The 23,979-nt window shown below is 35.1% G+C and overlaps 1 protein-coding gene across 6 annotated transcripts in view; it reads right to left on the minus strand.

The window, feature by feature from the left end:
* PDS5B (PDS5 cohesin associated factor B) overlaps positions 1-23,979 on the minus strand; it is a 201,005-nt gene that overhangs the window by 18,449 nt on the left and 158,577 nt on the right. For all 6 annotated transcript variants that reach the window (XM_057532904.1, XM_057532903.1, XM_057532905.1 and 3 more), the window contains exons 22-28: positions 23,535-23,603; positions 21,638-21,774; positions 12,566-12,689; positions 4,943-5,147; positions 2,497-2,611; positions 588-720; positions 133-252 (exon numbers count right to left, since the gene is read on the minus strand). In XM_057532904.1, coding sequence (XP_057388887.1) covers positions 133-252; positions 588-720; positions 2,497-2,611; positions 4,943-5,147; positions 12,566-12,689; positions 21,638-21,774; positions 23,535-23,603 — 903 coding nt within the window. The remainder of the gene's footprint in view (positions 1-132; positions 253-587; positions 721-2,496; positions 2,612-4,942; positions 5,148-12,565; positions 12,690-21,637; positions 21,775-23,534; positions 23,604-23,979) is intronic.

Raw genomic sequence — 23,979 nt, forward strand, 5'->3', positions numbered from 1 at the left:
GACTCATGGCAACCTTTTCATGACATTAGTAGTGGGTCACTTCTTGATACTGATTCTTCGTGATCTTCCCACAACCTAGTGTTGAGAATACATTTTATTTCAACTTATACAAACAAATCCTAAAATAACTACCTTGTCAGGCTGGGTGAAAAAACGAGCTGGTAGTACTGGGTCTTTAGGAGATTCCAAACTATATGTGGTGCTTTTTGACATGATGATATTCATGGCAACATCACACACAGTATACAGTTTCTGCAATGGTATTAAAAGAAAATTAGGTACTTAAATCAGTATCCTAGACTCTGAGAATTAGGAGTAATTCTAGAACATGCATTTAGTATGCAGTTTTCAGGACAACAGTGTAAGTTAAAAGACTTACTCTATTATTTTCATTAGTTTACTAGTAACAACATTACTACTAATTCTATATTAATTCTATGTTAGTAAGTCTGATTATTACTAATATGAATACTATTATTTATTATACTACTAACAGAAAAGACTGACGTTGTCTACAGAAGTTCCATACCCTATACTCAAATGCTTGAAATCAACATGGAATCATAACTTTACAAAGAATTACATACTTCATTCATTTTTGCATCATCTGGTCCTTGAGCATCTTTTGTTTGTTTAATATTTTCTACCATCTTTCTGATAAATGCATGACTGTTATTTTCATTTTTAGCCATTAATATTTCCAGAACAAACCAAAGACACCTAAAAAATACCAAGAAAAAATTCACTGTTAAATACAGAAATAATTCTAAATATAAATATAATGAACTCCAGGAGCAGGAAAAATTAAAAATAAACAGCTGTAAATCAATAGAGAAAAAAAATATGTCACATACATATCACAACATATCGGCAATGTACGTGGGAGTTCGTAATACCCCTTTTCAAAGTCTCACTAACTTTCCTAGGGAGGCAGGTTAAAAAGAAACAGAAATGGTGGAAAGAATGAAGTGACCTTAATCTCTGGCTATGACAGGAAGGGAAGACTGCTTAAAGGAATAACTGGGCCATAGATAAAGTGAAGCCTCAAATATTCAAGACTGACTGTAGTCCTGATTGGAAGTCTTCAAGAAAATCTAACCACCTTACTCAACAGTAAGAATCTTCATCAATAAATCTGAGGAAAAAGTCATGGCTGACAACTCTACATACTGTTTTTGCTTAAAGAGAGAAAAAAGTAAAAGAAAGTTTCAGTACCTCAGTTTTAAAGTTAATTACATTAAATTCTACTCAAGAAAATACTGAAAGTGCTTTGTCTCTGTGTTATGCAGACACAATGGGACAGAGGGATAGCACAGAGGAGAAAATGGGAGAAGAGAGAAATGTGAAACAAGGTATCATTCTAGAAGGGAAAAAAGTAACCTTTGAGACCTCAGGCACAGGATAAGTTCTTCTGGTGTGGCTCTCTGCTGGAATGGAGATCACTCATGGCTGTACTAGGGCAATTTACAAATACCGCACAAAATGTTTAGTAAATTCCAAAGAATATTTTATCTATTTCAAAAACTAATGTGTTCCGATAAGGAGGAGTGGCTAAAAGCTGTCATTAGTTATATAATCACTCTAACACAGAATTCATTTTGGGAAAACTAACTGCTTATTTTTTAAAAATAGAAACTGTGGCAAAAAGAGGGTAAAAGCTTTTTCTCTTGTCATGAGAAAGTTATCAATAATTTAATTTTATTCTCTTGAAGCACCTCAAATATTTAACTATAAAATATTTCTATGAATCAAGAAACCAAGAGTTATTTTCCTTTAATAGAAGCTAAAGGCATAAGAAATTAATTTATTCAAAACCACAAAGGTCATTCTTTATTGTAACAGAAACAGGGTCTCATCCATATTTTAAAGAACTCTGGTAGTCTTACAAAGACTTCTCTAAATACCGTTATATTCCCCTATCCCACACCCAGGCATACAGTCTTCTGGCCTCTCAACAAGAATCTTTGAAAGAACTGTAATTGTCATAAACTTTAATTAGAGAATCACCAATGAAGTAGTAAGTGGAATCAGTTGCCTGGTTATCAACTTGGCCCATTATTAAATTAGACTATTCTCTATTCCTTATGGAGGAAGATAGTAACTGCAAAGAAAATGTGCTTACTATGTGAATAAAAGAGAGTATTAATTCTCCCCACATGAAAATCTATACAGTGTTTCAGAAGAAAGTAGGAAAAGATAAGAACTGGAATGGAAACTCTTAATGGGTTGCTTCAATAAAAAAGAAATGCCAGACTGGTAGAGAAATAGGTCAGTAATACAGTAATTATGCTAAGTTGTTTTGGGAAATTATATAAGAAATGAAACATGAAGAGATGGTATGAAAAAAGAAAAATAAGAGAACAAATAAGGTAAAGAACCTTAAACTCCTAAGAAATGAAATAAATTTAATACACTAATTATAACTGAGATTCCATTATCAGCAGGAAAGGGAAAAAACTTTCAGAAAATATGAAAATGGGATGGAAAAAGTCTTACTCTTTAACATCTTTAAGTTGTTCAATATCCTGTACTTTGACATAATCTGGGTCATGTGCCAAAAGGTGAATTGTATATGGAACAACATACTCGGGTAGAAGAGACAATAATTTTTCTGAAAAAGAAAAAGAAAAAGAAAAAAACAAAACAAAACAAAACAAAAACAGCCAGGTTAGAAAACCAAATCTTACTCATTCTTTTTCTCTCTCTCTCTGATACTATGTTTCCTGCATCCCAATAGTTTACCACAATATGACTGGAAGGAAAATATATTGAAATGTCCAGTGTTGAGGTACATCATAAATTAAAGTTTATTCATTCATCCATCATGGCCAATATTGATTTGCCTACTAAATGCACCATGTGCTGAGGCTACAAAGACAAATATTTCAATTTTCAATAGATATGGGAAAAAGTGACCCAAACTATATTCAAGACTAAGGAACATAAGATGTATTTTTCTTATTATTAGTAACTCTATGTTCAACACTCCCTTGTAAGCTGCAGAGCAAAATGAAAAAAACTAGTAAATTTTTCAGTTAGTATGACACAAAAACAGGAGTAACGGTTGATACTATTTGTAACATAAGAACAGATATAAAGGAATAGACATTGTTTCTAGGGCATTTTAAATAACAAACATCTTTTTAGTTTAAATTCAAGTATTTTAATATTTTGACTGAGATCAGCATATTCCATTAGAGGTAGAATGGAAATCCTAACTAGTTTTAATAAAGGTTACTCAAAAGACCAGGATTCATATTCTGAACAATTCTTTTTATATTTCCTACTCTCAAAATTTTAAATCAGATGTTCAATCTAGAGTATAATAATGTATGTGTCAATAAGGCACCAAGTTTTCTTTATTTCTATTGCTGAACTCAAAGAGAATAAGTTTGTGTGTAATATCATTCATTTCAAGGTACGTATAGAAGAAAAAAGTAGCAAGGTTCAAAAGTCAGTGAAAAAGTCTGCCAAACATTTATTGAGTGCTTACTCTTTTCCAGGCCTTCTATTTTTATTGGGGCTTACTATTTTAAATATAAAGATGCATAAGACTAGATAAAGACCTCACACTAAAGCATGGACAGGACAGAAGCTATACTTCAATGTGGACAGTGCCCTAAAATAAGAATAGCTAACAACTACTGAGTACTTCTTTGGACCATGCATTATGCCAGGTGCTTTATACACATAATTTTTTAATCATAATCATAACCACCATAAGCTATGAGTAAAACTATACCAGTCTTACAGAAAGGAAACTAAAGCTCAGATTGCGCAAGTAACCTGCCCAAACACAACCAGTAAATGGCAGCGGTGGGATTTGACTCCAGAGCCCTCATTTTTTCTAAGGTGAGTTAGGAACAGAAAGAAAGAGGGTCCTAGTGATGAGGTAATACCAAAACTGTATTTTAAAGGGTTCAAAAGGGGTAAACCACTCTCCTTGGTTTTGTTAGTTTATTTGTTTGGACAGAAGGGGAACGCAATTTCCAGACAGAGTTGACAACAGAGAAAAAAGATGGCTATACAAATTTCAAATAATCCAGAGTACAATGAGCACAGAATTTATAGTCAGGAGTAGCTAGAGAGAAAGCTTAAAACTCAGGCTGAGAGTAAACTATAAAAGGCCGTGCTAATGAGCTTCAACTTGATCCTATGAGCAATAAGGAATCGACAAAGGTTTCAAGCAAGGAAGTGATGTGATCTGATCTGTTTTAGAAAGATAATTTTGACAGTGGTGTGACACAGCTGGAGGTGGGTCAGAGGCAGGGGAACATTTACAACAGGGAGTTTGTTAGGAGTATATAAAATAATCCAAGTGAAATATAGCAGTGTAGGAGAGTTGAGGAGAAATATTCAAGATATCCAGAAGAAGAATTAAGAGGATTTAGTGACCAATGAGAGGAAAAAAGAAGGCGTGAAGAATGCCTCTGATTTCTGACTTGCATAACTGAATGGATTTTAATGCTGTTGATCAAGTCACAGAAGTCAGAGGGGCACAAAAACTAATAGTGTGGATGGGGTAAAGTGAGCAGATTTTAAAACAGCACACAGGAACCTGCTATTAATGTCAGCTACAGGTGAGGACAATCAATAAAGATCAAAGACCTGTACTTTTTTAAACTAAAAGATAGTACTTAGACAATCTTCATAAATGTATCGCTTACTGTTTTATTTACCTCCAAAGTCACTGATTTTTTTCCCTTGGCCTTTTAGTCAGTTGCATAAAGAGCTATGGGTTGATATTTAAATACCCATGCATTTATATTTTAAAATGACCTATTAAAAGGAAAAGCTGCTATTGAAGAACAGTAACAACTTCTTATTTAATGAGGGCAAATTAGAATATAATAAATAAATAACAGTAACATCATTTTGTGTTCTATAAAACTGAAAACTGGCAGGATGGGAAAGTACACTTTTCATTTTCATATACGCTTACCACTAACAGCTGCATGCTGTTTCAGATACTCGCGTCTCACGTTGATATTTTTTACCAGACACTGCCTGGCATGAGCTCTTCTTTCTTTTACAGGATCTTTTGCACAAAGTGCACAAATTGCCATATACTCAAGTGGAAGCCGTAATCGGGAAAGACCTTTGTGCAGTTTCTGAGCAAACACTTGTCTTACTTGATAGCATTCATCCTGAAAGACACAATTATTCCACATATTATCCACAGGGTACCAAAGAGTAACAACTTTAGATATGAAATTCGCTATATCAGGTAACCAGAAGGGTAAACATAGCAAGTTTAACCACAACCACTGCTTCTGTTCACAAGACTGAGATGTGATAAAGTTAATATCAAGGCTGGAGTGATCACCTGGACCCTAATAACTACCAGCTACCTGGTGTTAGAACATATTGAATGTAATCTTAAAACAGATAACACTAGTAAATATTAATCCATCCTAACTTAAATAAATGAGATATGTAAAAAAAAAAAGTGTGAACACTATCTAATATTTAGCTTTTTCATTTGCTGAGCAAGATAAAACTCTGTCCAATTTATATATTTTAGTCCTATCATTTAAAAAACTATTCATATTGAAATGCACAACTCTGAAGGCAAGAGTTACTAATTTCAGAAACATCACATTACTTTTAGTTCTATAAATGAACCAATCTGTTCATTGCCACTGTGCCGGCTTTCTTCACACTACTCACTCTTCTAGACCACCCACCTCCACTCTCCTAGTCCTCATCTTTAACGACAGCTCCTGTATCTTCCAGAAATCACTGGGAAATCTGTATCCTGCATCCACTTCTGTGCTCCCTTAGCACTCTGTGCGTATCTCCACCATAGCCTTTAGTATACAGTATGAAAATGACTGGTTTATCTGTCTTAACCAGTGCTGTTTGTTCCTTGAAGATGAGAACGACACCTTTATTTTTCTCTGTGCCTCTAAACCTAGCACAATATCTGGTACACAGATTATGAGAATTTTTTCTAAATTATAGGGAAAAGCTCATATGACTTTTGAGCCATATATGAGACATACAAAGACCTTCTATGACATAAAAAGACTTTCATTATTACACCTTAACACTCCACCAACGAACATAACATGTGGTATGTTTCATATTATTGCAACTTTATGTTTATTTCTTCTATCGAGAATATAAATTTTGTTTTTCTTCGAAACCTAGGTCATAACATCTTGTCCTTATCATTAAATCCTTATTTTGGGTATCTTCTTTCATTTAATTTAAACTTCAGTTTACTACAATACCAAATACCCACTTTTAAAAAAGTAGTCAAGTGCAGCCACTATGGAAAACAGTATGGAGGTTCCTCAAAAAACTGAAAACATAGTTGCCATATGATCCAGCAATCCCACTCCTGGGCATATACCCGGACAAAACTATAATTCAAAAAGATACAGGCACCCCTTTATTCATAGCAGCACTATACACAATAGCCAAGATATGGAAACAACTTAAATGTCCATCGACAGATGAATGGATAAAGATATGGTACATATATACAATGGAATACTACTCAGCCATAAAAAGAATGATACAATAATAATTTCATTCTTTTTTATGGCTAATATTCCATTGTATATATATATATACCATATCTTCTTTACCCACTCATCTGTTGAAGGACATTTAGGTTGCTTTCATGTCTTGGCTATTGTAAATAGTGCTGCTATGAACACTGGGATGCATGTATCTTTTCAAATTAGAGTTTTTATCGTTTCCAGACATATGCCCAGGAGAGTGGGGTGAGGGAGGGATGGAGTGGGAGCTTGGGGTTAGCAGATGCAAACTATTATATATAGAATGGAAAAACAACAAGGTCCTACTGTATAGCACAGGGAACTATATTCAATATCCTGTGATAAACCATGATGGAAAAGAACATAAAAAACATATATACACACACACACACACACCTGAATCACTTTGCTGTACAGCACAAATTACCACAACACTGTAAACCTACTATACTTCAATTAGAAAAAAGAAGCAGTCACGCTTTCACAGAAATATTGTCTATCATCTACCCTCATAATCCACAAAAGGAAGTTAAACTTATCTCATTCCTTCCTCAGTATTACTCCTATAGGGAGAGGAATTTTCATTATTCAATTATTTATTATAAAAATACCCAATTACAAACTGTGTAAGTAAAAGTCAATATATCACAAATATATTCACAAATGAACAGACCATTCATTAAAATATTAAACAAGAGGGAGAGGAACAAATTAGGAGTATGGGATTAATAGATACAAAGTACTATATATAAAATAGAAAAGCAATAAGGATTTACTGTATAGCACAGGGAATTATACCTAATATCTTGTAATAATCTATATAGTGGAATATAATCTGCAAAAGTCAACCTGAATCACTAAGCTGGTTACACCTGAAACTAACACAATATTATAAATCAAATATACTTCAATAAAGCAAACAAACAACAAAAACACTGAACAGCACTCAAACATCCCTCCCCCTATCCCTATCCCCCTAGTTAGATACACTAGGGGGACAGACCATGTCATTCTCTCATTAATCATCGAGGATCCAACAGTACAATGCAAATTCATTACAAAGTCAATTGTGAATCACAGCAAAGGTAGAAGAGTTTCAAAAAGTCATTAAAGTCATGTTAGAAAAGAACTGTCAAATCATATGCCAGGCAACTGACACATTTAACAACAAAAGATGAGAAAATTGACCACAATGATGATACAACATGTACATCAAAAGAGAATCATGTGAATAAAGATTAAAACATGTGCTCCTGGGAACTGAGGAAGTCTTCCAATGTTTGTTTTTTGTTTTTTGCAAAGATTTACCCTTTTCGTTAGGTTATTAAAAAAATATGAAGTAAAGGACAGATTTATCCTTTTGACTAGGTTATTAAAAAATGTGAAGTAAAGATTTACCCTTTTGACGAGGTTATAAAAACATGTGAAGTAAAGGATAGAGTGATACAATTTTTATCAGGAAAAATACACCCTCAAAAAAGCACACTTGATACTTTCATGATTATACTTATAATCAATAATTGGTTCAACATAAAGAAGATGGTGTCTAATACTACAAAATATTTTTCTCAAGGATAAGTTCCAATCAAAGCTTTTATTCACTACTAAGAAATTAATTTTAGTCTGCATCTTAAATTTTAATGTCCTTTTTTAAATTGAAATATAGTTGATTTACAATGTTGTGTTCATTTCTGCTGTACAGCAAAGTGTACTTTTTAAGTATAAATTATCCGTAGAGCTACTTCTAGTATCTTGCAAATAGTTCAGTTACTCTGTGTACTGCACTGTGTTATCAATGCTTATTTATATTTTCTGTTCTCCTAAGAGGTTATATTCTTGAGGGCTGTAGCCATGACTCATCTTTGCATTTACAGAACCTAGAACAATGCATAGCACATAGCAGTACACAGCAAATTTTCATGAACTGCATTCAAATTCTAAAATACCTAAGTAATTATTAAATAATTTTAAGATTCTTATTATTGAATTTCTATTCCTCCATATTTACTTTCTATTCAAATACATGACAAAGGTCACTGAGACACAATACTGCCTTTAAAGATCTCAACTCAAGTAAAGAGAAATAAACCATAGGTACATAACTAAGCACAATGCATGTATGTACTGGAGGACTATAGATAAAATCTGTAGCGGATCAAAAGGAAACCTGCTGTAAGAATAAGAGCACGTTTTCTGGAGAAGGCTGTGCCTGAGCCTTGATTTGCAGAAAGGGTTGGATTTGGATGTGTAGAAATGAGAGGGTGAAAACAAAATTAGAGGCAGCAAACCACAGGTACATAAAAGAAAAAAATGTTCGGCTTCGTTGAAATAAGCATGGGTAAAGGGTAGTGTGCTAAACGGGATTTTTAAATGTATATTTGGGTCCAAATATTAGAAGGACTTGAATGGCAATGTAAAATATATGGGATTTGTTCTTTCTTACGAGTGTAAGCACCTAAATATTTTTGACCAGGAGCTAATGATGGGTACAGCAGTAAGAATGGTTAAGAAGGTATGAATAAAAAAAGATATAATAGATATCAAAGGACAGAATTATCTGTACTTTTGCAACAAGGTGTAACTACAAGCAAATAGTCAAATATAAATCATGCTTTTAGGTCTAAGAAATGCCAACCAGCTTTATTTAATGCTTATTGAGGCTCTCTGCATGTCAGGAAAGAATAGATTTGGGAAAGATTCAGTCTTATGTTCACAGAACATGAAAGTTTGAAATTTCTGTTTAGCACTGGAAGTGGGACCGGAAACTTGAGAAGGGCCAGAAAATGTAGTCGAGAAGCATGACAAAGATCAGGAGACAAAAAACAAAGAAGAGCGTTTCAAGAATAAAGGTGCAATGAGCTGTGTCAAATGATGCAAAAAGGACATGTATAATAAAAATTAAGATCATTGGATTGAGGGACTTAATTAGACCATTTTTGGAAAACAGTGAAGGCAAATGGCAAAATATGAGTAGTGAGGAGCGAGAGGATCAGAGAGACAGACACAGATTACTCTTTCTTGAGGTTTGGAGGTTTAAAAAGAAGAGACAACCATGTGGTTTAAAGGAAAAGCAGAATTAGGAAAAAGTTTTGCATAGGATAGGGTAATCTCATGTTTGTAAGTTGTGAGAATGTGCTAATAATTAACTCTGAACCATTAACACATGTTCCACAGTCAGAATTTCAAAACAATCTTTAAACTTAGGTAATCTGAACTTTCACCTTGCGAATCTGGTGACTGAGATAGTAACATAAAACAAAGTGTGCTAGAAAAGAAAGTCCCTAGAACTTACCCAAGTGTGGATGCTTTTTGCACGTAGTGGACATTTAACTAATGATCTGCACATACTTATTACACACAGGGAGTTTCAAACAAAGCCCATCTCTTTTAACATATTTTCATACATCCCTTTTTAAAGAAAAAAAAAAAATTTCTACTTCACAACCGACAGCACCAATACCCTAAGAAATACCAGACCAAGAATCCAACAACTCAACGGACTGCAAGTACTACCAATTTGAAAAAATAATTACATAGTTTGTTTTCTAAGAAATTTAATATATACTTTTAAACAATTTTCATTTTATTGAAAAATAAGATGATCTCCAAAATTAAAGGGGGAAAACTAAACCAGGAAATTATGGGCTCTGCAAAATCTCATTTCTGCTATTGTTTAGTCTAATATCTGAATAACAACACCAAAAACTAAAACAAATCATAATAAACAGAATTTGGAACAGCTGTTTTAAACACTGAAGTACTATAAATTGATAAAATAATTACAATTAAAAAAACAGATGACTGTTTATGTCTAAGGGTTATACATAAGCACCAATTTTTAAAAAAGCAGTAGAAGGAAGCAGAGAATGGAGAGAAAAATTGCAAGTATCCCTAAAAAGTGCCAAATTCTTATATAAGACTGCTTGGAAAAGAACAGGAAAATCAAGTGTAAAATAACCAAATTATGAAAAACTCATATTGAAATATCATATTTACTACTGTAGAAGTCCTTTTTCTTTAATTTTCTCAATGATGCTGAAAACTTGTAAAGTTATAGACTTCAAATATTACGGTACTCTAATATGAAATCTGCAAGACTGGAATATGAATTCATTAGTATCACTGTTAATAACTTGAAATTCTAATTCACTGAGTAATAAGGAATGTTTCTGCCCTAAAATTAACCTCTACCACGTCTTCATAAAACTATACGTTTCTATATACTTTCCTTCCTTTTAAGAACTAAGTCCATTCAATCCTTATTATTCACACATTACTAATTTGTGAATTCACCTGCTCACTAAAATTTATTTGTAAACCCAAATCAATACTTGCAGCACTTTCATCGTCATTCAAGAGTAAATGCACATTTAGGCCTTTAATCCATTTTGAGTTTATTTTTGTGTATGGTGTTAGGGAGTGTTCTAATTTCATTCTTTTACATGTAGCTGTCCAGTTTTCCCACCACCACTTACTGAAGAGGCTGTCTTTTCTCCATTGTATATCCTTGCCTCCTTTATCAAAAATAAGGTGACCATATGTGCATGGGTTTATCTCTGGGCTTTCTATCCTGTTCCACTGATCTATATTTCTGTTTTTGTGCCAGTACTATACTGTCTTGATTACTGTAGCTTTGTAGTATAGTCTGAAGTCCGGGAGCCTGATTCCTCCAGCTCCGTTTTTCTTTCTCAACATTGCTTTGGCTATTCGGGGTCTTTTTTGTTTCCATACGAGAAATGGAAATAAACACAAAAATAAACAAATGGGACCTAATGAAACTTGAAAGCTTTTGCACAGCAAAGGAAACCATAAACAAGAGAAAACACAGCCCTCAGAATGGGAGAAGATATTTGCAAATGAAGCAACTCACAAAGGATTAATCTCCAAAATTTACAAGCAGCTCATGCAGTTCAATATCAAAAAAACAAACAACCCAATCCAAAAAGGGGCAGAAGACCTAAACAGACATTTCTCCAAAGAAGATATACAGATTGCCAACAAACACATGAAAGGATGCTCAACATCACTAATCATTAGAGAAATGCAAATCAAAACTACAATGAGGTATCACCTCACACCAGTCAGAGTGGCCATCATCAAAAAATCTACAAACAATAAATGCTGGAGGACAGGAATAAAGACGCAGACGTACTAGAGAATGGACTTGAGGACACGGGGAGGGGGAAGGGTAAGCTAGGACGAAGTGAGAGAGTGGCATGGACGTATATACACTACCAAATGTAAAATAGATAGCTAGTGGGAAGCAGCCGCATAGCACAGGGAGATCAGCTTGGTGCTTTGTGACCACTTAGAGGGGTGGGATAGAGAGGGTGGGAGGGAGACACAAGAGGGAGGAGATATGGGGATATATGTATAAGTATAGCTGATTCACTTTGTTATAAAGCAGAAACTAACACACCATTGTAAAGCAATTATACTCCAATAAGATGTTAAAAAAAAAGAGTAAATGTACAGAGATGCGAAAAATTTTGAGTCGCCTGACACACGTCCCAGCTGAAGTCAAACAAAGCAACGTTCTGCCTCCCTGCTTCAGCTCTCATTATCATTAACAAATGTCTGTTTGGTGGTCTATTTAGTGCCACATTTTTCGCATTTTTATTGGTGATTTTGTTGTTTAAAATAGCTCCCATGCATACTGCTGAAGTGCTGTTTCGTGTTCCTAAGAGCAAGAAGGCTGTATGTGCCTTATGGAGAAAATCTGTGTCACATAAGCTTCATTCAAGCATGAGTTACAGCGCTGTTGGCCATGAGTTCAATGTCAATGAAACAACTATACACTAAAAAAGGTGCCATTAAACAGAACCAGACAAAAAACAAAGTTGTGTACTACTGCAAATAACAAGAATCAACTGTACTATGTCAGCAACCCACAATTCAAATGACAGTTTTAGAACTCTGAAATGTTTCACATACATAAATTTTCTAAGAGCAGACACAAACATTCAAGATTTTTATCTCTTTATCATGGTGGACTTTCTCCTTCCTAAAAGTCAAAGACCATAGAAAGTCATGTTCTATATAGCCATTTTCCTTACATTGATAGCTAAAGCACATAGCTGATATTGTTCTAATGTGATAATTTCATGATAACAGGGTTCCTGTGCCAGCTTCACAATAGCACTCCCAGCAGCAAGTCTCAGACGTGACATATCTGGTTTACTGAAAAATAAGCAAGAAAGAATGTGAATTAGATTTCTAAATGTCTGCACAAAAACATTCTTACTTTGAATATCTAATTTTATAAAAATTCCTCTGGCCAAGAAAAAAAAAGGGCAGAAAACAATTTAGTGATACTGAACACCATATTATGTTTCCTTAACTTCTCTAAGATGGTGTGTAATGCCACAAAATTCTTCTCTTGAACATAAGTCTATGCTAGTCATTGAATTCTCTTATCCCACACAAAACAGCTTTCAGCCAAGCCTAGAACAAATATATTTGTATGTTTAGTTGTTAGGTCTTAAGTCTTCCACTACAGATTTTGTTTTTTAATATGTGTTTACTTATATATTAGGCATAAAATATCCTAACTTCCTAATCAGTCAACTAAAACTATGGTGCTAAGTACAAAAGAAGTGGAATGAAAGCAGGTGTAGTGGATAAAACATTACTACTTTTAGCTAGTATTCAATCTTTGAAATACCCCCAAGAGCCTATATTGAAGTTTAAGGAAAGAAAATTTTTGCTAAATGGGACATACTTAAACAATTAGGAAATTCCTGACTAGTAAATATATTTAAACAATCCTTCCTAATACAGTGACATGTTAGATGAATTATTAATGTAACTGGACTAATGTAAGGAGGGAAGTTGTAACTCCTTAATTAGGATCCCCTATGTAGTTCCATAGTAAAAGATTATTATTTAATATTCATACAACAAATATGTGTCAATTTTATATACGGTACTGAGAGGGACTTAAAAGAGACAAATCTCAGTCTTCCAAGATCTAATGATCTAGTTGGTTTAAGACTCTTCCTTTACCTTTCTAAGGATTTTGTAAAAATATTTACTGAATGTATGCCAACATTAATAAGGTTCTGAAGTTACAGGTCCCAGAGGTGCTTTTCAGTTCATCAACAGCAATAATCCAAGTAGCTATTATAAGGTAAATCACCCAACCACTGCTAAGGAAAGTCTGATTTTTCTTGTTGGAGTTTTTTTAGTATAAATAAAAATTAAATAATTACAATACTTTACAACTATGTTTTTGAAGCCCCGGTTTAAAAACGGAGACCCAATGAGTGCTCCCACGGCGGGGACACGTCAGGTCTTAGCAGCTGCAGGCTCTGTGGGCACATACACTTGGGGGCTGGGCCGGGCTAGGGTCTGAGCTGCCTCCATAGCTCCCACAGCGGGTCCAGGTGCACGACTACTGCAGTCCTGGGACCTGACTTCAGTGGATCTGCACTGGTGGCCTTGTGGAAACAACTTCTGAGAGACACCAGGGACGACTGCTAGCATACCCAGAGTTGAGGTGGGGCCGAGGGCAGTATCAACAACAGTGTACTTTGTGAGTATGCACAACAGGTGAAAGGTGACACAAAAGAGCACACTCAGTTGAACAGCTCCAGTGGAAGAACACTCAGTGGCTCCTCTCCCAGTGGGAGCATTCCAATCCTGCCTACCTTGCACCACAGCTTAGAAACGTTATCTGGGGCTTCTACTCCAACAACTAGGGAGCAGACCCTGCCCCGACAGGGCAATGACAACCACAGAGAAAAGAGAAGGCCCTGGTCAATATCCTGTGCAGGCTCTGGTCACCACAACATCAGTCACACCTCCCATCAAGGGGATAATGGCCAGCATACACTGAGGAAAGGGGTGGCAGGCATCCATACTAAAAACAGCCCTCACACCAAAAAATATTAAACCCACGCAGGCTACACAGGGACGTTCCCACATAAAAATACCCTCCAAGACGACAGTATATAACTGTTTCTCCTAAACTCACAGAGCAAGAGAAATATAAGTAAAATGAAGAAGCAGAGGAACCACTCCCAAATAAAAGATCAAGAGAATTGCCCTGAAAGAACAAACAATGAAACAGACTGCTTCAATCTTATAGACACCAAGTTCAAAAAGGAGATAATGAAAATACTGAAGGAATTAAGAAAGGCTATAGGCAGAGATGCAGATTACTGTAAGAAGGACCTAGAAACTATAAGGAGGAGCCAAGAAAAAATAGAGAATTCATTTGAAAAGACGAAAGCTGAACTAAAGGCTATGAATAGCAAAATGAATACTGCAGAAGAAGGAATAAGTTATGTGGAAGATAGAACAATGGAAATCACCCAGTTAGAACAGCAGACAGAAACCCAAATGAAAAAAAAATGAACGATATAAAGCATGTCAATCTACGCATAATAGGGATTCCAGAACAAGAGGAAAGAGAAAAAGGGATTGAAAATGTATTTGAAGAAATTAAGGCTGAAAACTTCCCAAGCCTAAAGAAGGAAACAGATATCTAGATACAGGAAGCAAACAGGGTACCGAACAAGATAAACCCAAACAGACTTACACCAAGACATATTATAAGAAAAATGGCAAATGTTAAAGATAAAGAGAAGACTCTACAGGTAGAAAGAGAAAAACAAAGTGTTAATTACAGGGAAACCCCCATAAGGCTATCAGCTGATTTCTCTACAGAAACATTGCAGGCCAGAAGGGAATGGCAAGATATATTCAAAGTCCTGAAAGGGGAAAATCTGCAACCTAGGATACTCTACCCAGCAAGATTATCACTTAGAATAGAAGGAAAGATAAAGAACTTCTCAGACAAACAAAAACTAAAAGAATACGGCAATACTAAACCTATCCTAAAGGAAATACTAAAAGGTCTTTTCTAAGTAGAAAAGATGTAAGACTCTATAGGAAAGAGAAAGTCATAATTGGAAAGTAAATCACTTAAATAAGCAAGTACACAGATTAAAAAAACATCAAAAAATTTCTGTGAAAGTGATGATTACCACAATGAACAACAAAAGTGTGAACATGAAGATGTAAAAGAGGACATCAAAATCATGAAATGTGCCGGAGGAGAGTAAGAAAACATACATTTTTTTTTTTGAATTTGTTTGAGCCTGTATGACTACCAGTCTAAAGCAAGGAGATATAGGAAAAGTGTTAACATATTTGAAAAACAGGGCAACCACAAATCAAAAACATACAATAGATTCACAAAAACAAAAAGGAAGAGAACATAAGAATAACACAAAAGAAAATCATCAAACCACAAAAGGAAGAAGGAAAAGGGACAAAGAAGAAATATAAAATCAATGGGAAAACAAGGTTTAAAATGGCAATAAATACATGTCTATCAATAATTACCTTAAATGTCGATGGACTAAATGCTCCAATCAAAAGACACAGAGTGGCAGATTGGATTAAAAAAAAAACAAAACAAGAGCCTACAATATGCTGCCTACAAGAGACCTACTTTAGGGCAAAGGACACACACAGATTGAAAGTGAGGGGATGGAAAAAGATATTTCATGCAAACAGAAATGACAAGAGACCAGGGGTCAAAATATTCATATCAGACAAAACAGACTTTAAAACAAAGGCTATAAAGAAAGATAAAAAAGGACACTATATAATGATAAAAGGATCAGTACAAGGAGAGAATATTACACTTGCCAACGTATATCCACCCAATATAGGAGCACCCAAATACGTAAAACAAATACTAACACACAAAAAGAGAGAAACTGACAGGAATACAATAATAGTAGGAGACTTTAACACCCCATTCACATCAATGGACAGATCTTCAAGACAGAAAATCAATAAGGCAACAGAGATCCTAAATGATACAACAGAACAGTTAGACTTAATTGATATCTTCAGTACATTACATCCAAAAAAAGCAGAATACACATTCTTTTTAAGGGCACATGGAACATTCCCTAGGAGAGACCACATACTAGGGAACAAAACAAGCCTCAACAAATTTAAGAGTATAGAAATTATTTCAAGCATCTTTTCTGACCACAATGGCATGAGACTAGAAATCAACTACAGAAAAAGAATGAGAAAAAAAAACAATTACATGGAGACTAAACAATATGCTACTAAAAAACCAACGGGGCAACAATGAAATCAAAGAAGAAATCTAAAAACGCTTTGAGGCAAATGACAATGAAAACACAAACATACAAAACCTACAGGATACAGCAAAACCAGTTCTTAGAGGGAAGTTCATAGCAATACAGGCCTTCTTTAAGAAACAAGAAAAATCTCAAAGAACCTAACCCACCACCTAAAAGAATTAGAAAAAGAAGAACAAACAAAACCTAAAGTCTGCAGACTGAAGGAGGTAATAAAGATCAGAGAGGAAATAACTAAAATAGAGATTAAAAAAACAATAGAAAAAATTCAATAAAACCAAGAGCTAGTTCTTTGAAAGGGTAAACAAAATTGACAAACCTCTGGCCAGGCTCACCAAGAAGAAAAGAGAGAAGACATAAATAAACAAAAGAGGAATCACAACTGATACCACAGAAATACAAAAAAAAAAAAAAATAAGAGAATACTATGAACAATACTGTGAACCTAGAAGAAGCGGACAGCTTTTGAGAAACATACAGCCCACCAAAACTGAATCAAGAAGAAACAGATAACTTGAACAGGCCAACCACTAGAATGACATAGAATCTGAGAAAACAAATAAACTCCTACAAACGAAAGTCCAGGACCAGATGGCTTCACTGGGGAATTCTATGAAACATACAAAAAAGAACTTATACTGATCCTTCTCAAACTCTTACAAAAGACTAAAGAGGAACACTCCCAAAGATATTCTATGAAGCCACCATCACCCTGATACCAAAAACAGACAAACATACCACCATAAAGCAAATTATAGGCCAATATTTTTGATGAATAGACACAAAAATTATCAACAAAATATCAGCAACCTGAATCCAACAACAAATAAAAAAGGTCATACACCATGATCAAGTTGGATTCATCCCAGGGTCACAAGGATGGTTCAACATATGCAAATCAATCAACGTGATACACCACATCAACAAAAGAAAGGACAAACACCACATGATCATCTCAGTAGATGCAGAAAAAGCATTTGATAAAATTTAACATCCATTCATGATAAAAACCCTTATGAAAGTGAGTATAGAGGGAGCATAGCTCAACATAATAAAAGCTATTTATGACAAACACACAGCCAATATAATACTCAACAGTGAAAAGCTGAAAGCCTTCCTGCTAAAATCTGGAACAAGACAAGGATGCCCACTCTCACCACTTCTCTTCAACACAGTATTGGAAGTCCTAGCCAAAGCAATCAGAGAAGGAAAAGAAATAAAAGCTATTCAAATTGGTAGGGAAGAGGTAAAATTATTGTTACACACACATAATGATAATTATCAGAGAGTCCAGAAATAAACACACACACCTATGGACAATTAATCTTCAACAAAGGAGACATGATATTATATGTAGAAAACTCTAAGGACTCCACACAAAAAGTACTAGAACTGATAAATGAATTCAGCAAAGTAGCAGGATACAACATTAACATACAGAAATCAGTTGCATTTCTTTACACTAACAATGAAATATTAGAAAGGGAATGTGAACAAACAATCCCTTTTAAAACTGTACCCCCCAAAATAAAATACTTAGGAATAAACATGACCAAGGAGGTGAAAGACTTATATGCTGAGAACTACAAAACATTAACAAAGGAAACTGAAGATGATTCAAAGAAATGGAAAAACATCCCATGCTCTTGGATTGAAAAGAATTAATACTGTTAAAATGGCCATACTATCCAAAGCAGTCTACAGATTTAATGGGATCCCTCTCAAATTACCCATGACATTTTTCACAGAATGAAAATAAATAATCCTAAAATGTATATGGAACCATAAAAGACCCAGAATTACCAAGGCAATCCTGAGGAAAAAGAACAAAGCAGGAAACCCTCCCAGACTTCAGATAATACTACAAGGCTACAGTAATCAAAACAGCATGATACTGGCACAAAAAGAGACATATGGATCAATAGAACAGAACAAAGAGCCCAGAAATAAACCCACACACTTAATCTTCAAGAAAGGAGGCAAGAATATACAATGGGGAAAAAGCAGTCTCTTCAGCAAGTGGTGCTGGGAAAGCTGGACAGCTGCATGTGAATCAATGAAGTTAGAACACACCCTCACGCCATACACAAAAATAAACTCAAAATGGCTTAAAGACTTAAAGACAAGACACCATAAAACTCCTAGAAGAGAACCAAGGTGAAACATTCTCTGACATAAATCATACCAATGTTTTCTTAGGTCAGGCTCCCAAGGCAATAGAAACAAAACCAAAAATAAACAAATAGGACCTAATTAAACTTAAAAGCTTTTGCACAGCAAAGGAAACCACAAACAAAATGAAAAGACAACCCAGAGACTGGGAGAAAATATTTGCAAATGATGCAACTGACAAGGGCTTAATCTCCAAAATATACAAACAGCTCATACAACTCCACAACAAAAAAACAAACAACCCAATCAAAAAATGGGCAGAGAACCTAAATACACATTTCTCCAAAGAAGACATACAGATGGCCAATAGGCACATGAAAAGATGCTCAACATTGCTAATTATTAGAGAAATGCAAATCAAAACTACAGTGAGGTACCACCTCACACTGGTCAGAATGGCCATCATTAAAAAGTCTACAAATAACAAATGCTGGAGAGGTGTGGAGAAAAGGGTACCCTCTTATGCTACTGGTGGGAATGTAAATCGGTGAAGCCATTATGGAAAACAATATGGAGTTTCCTCAAAAAACTACAAACAGAGTTGTCATATGATCCAGCAATCCCACTCCTGGGCATATACCCAGACAAAACTATAATTCAAAAAGATACATGCACCCCTATCTTCACAGCAGCACTATTTACAATAGCCAAGACATGGAAACAAGCTAAATGTCCACCGATAGATGAATGGATAAAGATGATGTGGTGTATATAATGGAATATTAATGGAATATTACTCGGCCATCAAAAAAGAATGAAATAATGAAATGAAATAATGCCATTTGAGATTATCATACTAAGCAAAGTAACTCAGAAAGAGAAAGACAAATACCACATGATATCACTTACATGTGGAATCTAAAATATGACATGAATCAACATTATCTATGAAACAAAAACAGACTCACAGATATAGAAAATAAACTTGTGGTTGCCAAGGGGGGGGGAGGTGTAGGGGAGGGAAGGATTGGGAGTTTGGGATTAGTAGAGGCAAACTTTTATACATAGGATGGACAAACAAGGCCCTACTGTATAGCACAGGGAACTATATTTAATATCCTGTGACAAAATACAATGGAAAAAAATATGAAAAGAGATATATATATATAAATGTTTACCTGAGTCACTCTGCTGTACAGCAGAAATTAACACACCACTGTAAATCAACTATACTTCAATAAAATTTTTTTAAAAAAGCAGACCCAATGTAAGTCAAATACATGTGCAGAATTCAAGTACACACGTGATTTTGTTAAAGAATACCATGGATAAAAACAGGTGAGGGACTTCCCTGGTGGCGCAGTGGTTAAGAATCCACCTGCCAATGCAGGGGACATGGGTTCAAGCCCTGGTCCGGGAACATCCCACATGCCACACAGCAACTAAGCCTGTGCACCACAACTACTGAGCCTGCACTCTAGAGCCCGTGAGCCACGACTACTGAGCCCACGTGCCACAGCTACTGAAGCCCGCGTGCCTAGAACCTGTGCTCCACAACAAAAGAAGCCATTGCAATGAGAAGCTCGCGCACCGCAACGAAGAGTAGCCCCTGCTCGCCGCAACTAGAGAAAGCCCGCGCGCAGCAACAAAGACCCAACGCAACCAAAAATAGATTAAAAAAAACAAACAAAAAAAAACAGGTGAGATCTAAATATGCATATAAATAATGTAATTAATAAATTTAAGACAAAACGTATTAATACTAAGGAAATTTTTCTCTAATTATTATGTAAATCTTGAACGCTAGCATGTAATTATAAGAGTAGAAGGTGAAGACAACTAATTAGACTGAAGGAAGGTAAATAAATCAGTTATACATGTGGAATGCTTTACAGAGTTTTCTTATTATTTGATTTGTTTGAGAAGAATGTGCTACTGTTAATATTCTATGCAAAAAGTACAGAATGAGCAAAACATATAAGAAGAAAAGAAACAAAGATGGAAAAGTATTAAGCAGCTGGCAATTACCATTTATATTTCGTCCTAAAGACTTGAAGCTAGATACATATGTTAAGGTGGGGGAAGTTATTCTCACATTTTTTATTACCAATAGAGACAATAAATGGCACTTGTGTTTTCACAGAGGACAAACTTCTAAATTTTAGCTAACCTTGACATAATAACCACTACCACCATCAATACTTCTAATTACTATGTGCTGGGCAGTGTTTTAAATACATTAAATCTACTAACTTATTTGATTCTCATAACAGCTAGATGAGATAGGCATAATCATTATCTCTGTTTTATAGATGAGGAAACTGAGGTACAGAGAGGTTAAAGTAACTTGCTGAAAGGCACCTTGCTGCTAAGAGGTGGTGCCAGGATTTGAATCTGGGCTCCAGAGCTCATGTTTTCAGTCACTATACTATACATCTTTCAAACAAAACAAAATAAAACAAACAAAAAGGTATGTGTATTTAAAAAAATTTGCATCAAGTGCATTTTTCACATTTGCATATATTTATACTTCTCGAAACAGATTCAGTAAGTTGCCTTCTATACAGTCTGTTCTTTTAGCTTTAGACATTAACAAGAATGTAAAACATCAGTTATTGATTGGTACACTAACATTTTCACATTAGATATTCAAAAAAGTAAACATCTATTGTTTAAAATACTTAAGATTGTACAGCAGTACCTTGCACTAGACATGAGACTGTCATTTTGAAATAACCACTATACAAAAGCCTATTACAATAAAAATATATGCATACCTACAAAGCAATATTAATTATCTTTTAAAAAAGAAACCATCATTCAACAATTACACCAGATGCTAAAATAGTGTGTAATCCAAAGAACTCTGAAGTTATAATTACATACCTAATTTTCCCCTGTTCTGTCAAGTCTCCATCACTATGCAGTATTGTTGTGAGCAATCTTAAAGTAGAAGTTCCTGATTTACTGTGATTATTTTTCATTCCAAGTAGCCATCGAACCATCATTTTAATAGCCTGAATCTATTTAAAATACAAATTGACAAATAAAACATTGCTACCATTTAAAGAAATTCTATATCAGCCTTGAAAAAGAATGAAGAAATGTTTTTAACAGATGCTTTTTAAGAAAAGGAAAGAAAAAAATTATTTTTTTCTCCATGTGTGAAGATAACTTTGAATGTTTTAAATTAAAGATGTCTCACCCCCAGGTAGTTGACGAATGATTTATCTAAAAACTGGTTCTTTTTGCTTTTTAAAAAATGTTTCCCCAGGCTTCCCTGGTGGCGCAGTGGTTGAGAATCTGCCTGCTAATGCAGGGGACACGGGTTCGAGCCCTGGTCTGGGAAGATCCCACATGCCACGGAGCAGCTGGGCCCGTGAGCCACAACTACTGAGCCTGCGCGTCTGGAGCCTGTGCCCCGCAACGGGAGGGGCCGCGATAGTGAAAGGCCCGCGCACCGCGATGAAGAGCGGTCCCTGCACCGCGATGAAGAGTGGCCCCCACTTGCCGTAACTAGAGAAAGCCCTCGCACGAACTGAAGACCCAACACAGCCAAAAATAAAGAAATAAATAAATTAATTAAAAAAAAAAATGTTTCCCCAACAAACACTCTACCCTTTAGAACCCACAGTAAAATCGTGTTAACTTCCCTAGTTCAGAAAGATCCTGACTGAAAATTATATTCGATCTTTTGTGTCTAAGAGTTGATACCACCTTACATTTGTACTGCATTTGACAATTATGAAGTACTTAGTACTTTAAAACCTGTAAAACCTGTTACTGCCTCTAAGGCTTGCAACAGCCCTTTTCAAAGGGGTGCATATTATCTCTTTTTCACATATTATCTTAATTTTTACAGATCTGAGGCTCCGGAGCTAAATGGGTTTTGAACAGTGGCATGTGACTAACAGTCTTAAGATCCTCTTCCTGGGCCACTTTGTAACCATGAACTTAAGCGCAGGCGGCCTGCCTTCTTGTGCAGTGCTGCCCAACTATACAAAACTGCTGCTTGAGACCAATGCTGAGAAAACAGGTTTATACTGGAACTCAAAAGTTTCAAGCATCATTCAATGATGCTCAAGGAAAGACTGCCCTACAGGTCTGGAGAAATAGTATCAGAATCAGAAGCTGCAATAATGTGACAAAGTAGTTCACAATATGAAACATAAACAAACACACACACAATGAAATGATTTGCAAGAAATTATAATTAGAAAAACAATATTTAATATATTTGCTCCTGGCCTTTACACCTTGGGCAGTGAGTGGCTTGATATGAGGTCTACATTACAGAGTACAGTTTTAGTAAAGCAATACTTCACAGCTGTGATGAGCAATCCTTTACCCATAACTCTTAATTGAAGAAATTACAGGTTGAATTTTTTTTAATAAAAATAAAAAAGTATATCAAATCCCATGGAAAAGATGAATAGTCTTAAAACCTGGACGACCATCTTTGCTGAATAGGAGAATGTACATAAGAAAACCAGCACTGTCTTTTCCCATTAAAAGGTGGATATCTAAGAAGCAGCAACATGGAGGAAGTTTTCAAACTTTTTGTTTTCCAAACTAGATTATGTGCAGCTGTCCACAGGCCTCAAGTTTCTCATTATTGCCCTACACTCTCACAGCACAGAGGATAATGTCATACAATAAATATAAAAACCTGAATGATTTTAATAGTTGTATCTTTATAACAGGAACAGACATTTTAACACCTATAATAATAATACAGTATATTAAATATATTAAAATCAACAGATCTATGTATATCACTCACTTTGACCATTGTCTCAGGTGAAACTTCTTCATCTGGAACCCAAAGCTTAGTTGTCTTTTTTCCTGGAAGCTAAACAAAAATTAAGGACTTTAAAACACAAATACACATTCTCATGTGTAATTAATATTTAGTGAATGAATGAAATTTTTATCTTCTGCAAGAACAGTCATTATACATGACTATGCTTTCTGTTACTTACTCATAAAGGTTGAAAGGCCTGTCTGCACTAGCACCACAAATGAACCTTATACATCCATCAGCAGCTGGTTCTTCGTAGGTGTGAGATAGGACCAACTTTAACCACTTATATATATACTTCCTTACTCAATCCCCTTTAAGTCTACTGTTTCAATTATTTAAGGCATTTGGCAAGGACTAAGATAAAAATCAATGGAGCCAAAAAGTGTACAGATGACCCTTTAACAAGACAAGTTTCAACTGCGCA

Source organism: Balaenoptera acutorostrata, chromosome 18 (genome assembly GCF_949987535.1).
Source record: "Balaenoptera acutorostrata chromosome 18, mBalAcu1.1, whole genome shotgun sequence".
Classification (NCBI taxonomy): Eukaryota; Metazoa; Chordata; class Mammalia; order Artiodactyla; family Balaenopteridae; genus Balaenoptera; species Balaenoptera acutorostrata.